A 3,799-nucleotide genomic window follows, 5' to 3' on the forward strand; every position below is an offset into this window, starting at 1 on the left:
CGCCTATCAAGTCTTGTCCCGCGCCGCACTCTGTTGCGTCGGGTCTCGCGGGAGCAGGTCTCAATCCACTGGCACTTGACTCGACAATGCGTGTGCTACATCCTTTTTACAATCTCTAGATTATAACACACTGAATTCTGTCAGCAATGTAACGCGGCAGTAACGTATAGAGACCTCGGCTTGTAACTATACTCTAATTACTATTTTGAAAATTATAATTCGTTAAATTACTCCGTTACTAAACAAATAATCTAATTACAGTAACGCGTTACTAAGTAATGCGTTACTGCTCAACAGTAGAGATAGCAGTACATTTGTTTCTCAGGTTCAATCCTCCTCCACAGATCACAGGTAACAAAACCTATTTCATTACACTAGTTAGCTTACCTCGTTCTGGTAGCAGGTGTACCAGAACGCTCTCTCCCTTTTGTTTGGATTGGGTAAGCCACAAGATTATCCCTTAAAACATGACTAACAAGCTATATGTAGTGTTTATGTCACAAACGCCACATGAATGCCCGTGTGAGACACAGGTTGTCATGTGCGAATGACAGTGATAAGTCGGCTTGCTATTGTTTTATGTTGAATGTGTGTGGGTATCAGTGCTGTGAGTCAGGCCCCGTTCGTCTTTGAGACTGTGCATCTGAACATGAGGAGGTTGTGGCGTGTGAGAGAGGCCATATCAGCGCACAGCATCTGCTCAATGAGAGCTCTGTGTGAATTCACCCTCCATGCTGTGGACGTCTGGCATGCTCTCTTTTAACCTGTTCTCTCCCTCCCTGAAAATCCTGTGCTTATTTTGGAAATGCCTGGAGGAATAGAGAAGGAAGAGTGAGCTTGTTTGAAAGCAGGTAAAAGATTGAGAGAAAATGACAGTGTTTTAAAGTGGAAATGTCTCCGGTGTCCCCTAGACCCTGCCCTCCTTACGGTAGGCAGGTTTAAGACTGCATCCCTAAACAGAGCGACAGGAATGATGTAATTCTTTGCAGCCTTTGCTCTGCTAATTTCAATAGGGTCATTTTAAACACTCCGTTAACATAATTGTGGGCTTGTTTCATGTTTCACACGCTGGGTTAGTAATTAATTTGGACTAATCAGGTTTTCTTATTTCACGCTGTATGTTTGTAAAGCCTGGGTTAATGGTCTCATTTGCATATTTACAAGGTTAATAACACTGATTGGATAAGTACAGCACGTAGCGAGCGTGTGACCAGTTTTAATAACAGCTTGAACATCTGGGTAAAAGTCAACATGTAAATCTCCTCTGCTTGTCTTATATGTTCTTAAAAATACTTAGAAGAAAAAACTGAATGAAAATGCAGAGGAGCGTTTGCCATCACTTTTCAGTTTTTTTTCTCCCTTAGACACTAAACACAATGTGAGAAAGTTGTACAAGTGATGTATGAATATCTAATGAAGTAAGCACTGGAGAAGGTTATGATATTGCCTGTTGTTAAATAACTCCAGCACTGCAGTGTTTTACACTCTATACCAGGGGCTTTCAAAATGAAAGAGAGCCATAAACAATTAAAATATTACATAGATATTTATATATATATATAAATTTTGTTTAAATGTTTTTATTTAATAATTTATTTAATAGTAACCACATGAATTACTCATGACTTTGAACTTATAAAGCCATAGATAAACATAATAATAATAATAATGTAATAATGTAAGTGAAAAATTTCCCCAAAAATATTTTACACATTTATATTATTACATAATACAAAATTTTCACAGTATAAATTGGGTCTTTTTACATTAAAATAGCTGCCTTTAAAATTTAAAGATGGGGTTCCTCACAAAAGAATTATCATGTTTGGGGGTCTGTGGCATTGAAAAGGTTGAAACCCCCTGCTTTATAACTTTAATACTGCAATAGGGCATTAGCATACAGTATCAAAACTGTTCTGAAACAGGCACTAGTAACCCATGATTAAAAGTGCTGCTAACGCTTTTTCAAAATTACAGGTTTAAAACATTGCTTAAAAGTGCTTTACCTGGACTTAATAAATACACTTGCTCAAGGTTAATACTAGTGTGGAAAGCCTGTTATTCAACTCTCCCTGTTATTGGAGGTCCATCATAATAACATAGTTGTGCCAAAATAGTATGATTAGTTGTGCCAAAATAATATTATTACTTATTTGAATTAGAATGTAGAGTCTGAAACTGTTAAGATGCTCTTTTCTATTGATCGTGTCGTGTGTGTGGGGAGAGAGAGAGACGTATATCAGCAGGGGGCAGTATTGGTACAGTCAGAAACGAAACCTTTGCTCTCATGTCCTATTTAGACAGACTGAAAAACACATGTACACAAAAGAATGTAATACCCATTTCTCTTTTCTCCTCAGATCGCTTTCTCTCAACACAGTAACTTCATGGATTTGGTTCAGTTCTTTGTCACGTTCTTCAGGTAAGATGAGCACATGAGTCTTCGATGAACTTCTAAAGCCACAGATATTCTCAAAAACCCATTTCAATCTAAATACTGTACATTTTTTAATGGAACTCATTGGGTTGGACTATGTTCGGGGTGTGATATGGCTCTAAGCTCTAATTCACCTCTGGAAGACCTGCTGTAATATGTTATTGATTTAGGAAGCAGGTGGCGTAGACCATATATAGCAAACTCACCCCGTCACGTACACACATTCTCACACATTCTGCCATGTCGCTTGTTATACTCCCTACTGGTTCCCAAACAGCAAAAGGGTGATTAAAATATGATAATCACTCAGATGTGGTCATGCATCATGGCTAAGACACATGTGAAACATACACACACGTAACATACTTACACCCAACTGTAGCTGTGGTCGGCCATGGTTCTTCATCATTAGTTATGTCAGCTCAGCCATGATAAATTACACCAACTCTTCATAGCCTTGGTGTGTGCGTATGTGTGTGGGTGAGCTATCCCCAAATCCCAGATCGAATGTGTTTCAGCTCTGCGCACACCTGCACTTATAAGGTATAAACATGCACCTACACATTTATGATTCTGTCACATGCAGCCCAGTTCTCCTATACACGAGAGGCGCATTCATGAGCTTTGGCCCCGTTACCATGAGGATACCAACACTCCTGATCTTTAGCACACCTGCGGCTGTGAAACTATCTCTAATCCATTAAACATGAACAGCCCCGTGTGTGTGCTTGAGATGTGATCTTGACAAGACTGTGGAAGTGGAATGTGATTCTTTCATTGTTTTCCATAAACATAGAACTTCCAAAAACGTTAATGATTGTCCTCTTCCTTTCTATTTCCTGTTTTGTCTTGTGTGTGTGTGTAGCTGTTTCCTGTCCTTGCTTCTGGTGGCAGCAGTCGTATGGAAGATAAAACAGAGCTGCTGGGCGTCACGGCGCAGAGAGGTCAGTGCTGTAGCATTTCCCTTGTTACCTGTGGAATTGCATTGACTTTCCCTGTCACATGATGCTCTACACAGCTTTGAACCATCCTATTAATGTCACATCAGCATCTTCAAATGCTGTCAGTCAGGCTGGACAGATCCATCCATTAGGCTGTTTTTGGACAATTCCACTAGAGGTTGACCAATATATCTTTATATTTAATTTTTATTATTCAATATATATATTTTTGTATGTTTGTTTTAAATGGACGTTGATAATATCAGTAACACTTTACTTAAAGCCTTTATCTATCATGCATTATAAAAGGAGTTTAATGCATTAATTATGCCTTTTAATACTCCTTATAATGCATTGTACAATCTAATAATTGTAAACACATTTAATACCTTATAACACAATGTATATATATATATATATA

General features: G+C 38.4%; 1 protein-coding gene across 1 annotated transcript in view; it reads left to right on the plus strand.

The window, feature by feature from the left end:
- Positions 1-3,799, plus strand: part of LOC107747594 (attractin-like) — an 84,323-nt gene that overhangs the window by 49,076 nt on the left and 31,448 nt on the right. Inside the window, exons 11-12 of the mRNA XM_016562190.1 lie at positions 2,361-2,422; positions 3,303-3,411. Coding sequence (XP_016417676.1) covers positions 2,361-2,422; positions 3,303-3,411 — 171 coding nt within the window. The remainder of the gene's footprint in view (positions 1-2,360; positions 2,423-3,302; positions 3,412-3,799) is intronic.

The sequence above is a fragment of the Sinocyclocheilus rhinocerous genome, unplaced genomic scaffold, assembly GCF_001515625.1.
Source record: "Sinocyclocheilus rhinocerous isolate Xijiao unplaced genomic scaffold, SAMN03320098_v1.1 scaffold469, whole genome shotgun sequence".
Lineage (NCBI taxonomy): Eukaryota > Metazoa > Chordata > Actinopteri > Cypriniformes > Cyprinidae > Sinocyclocheilus > Sinocyclocheilus rhinocerous.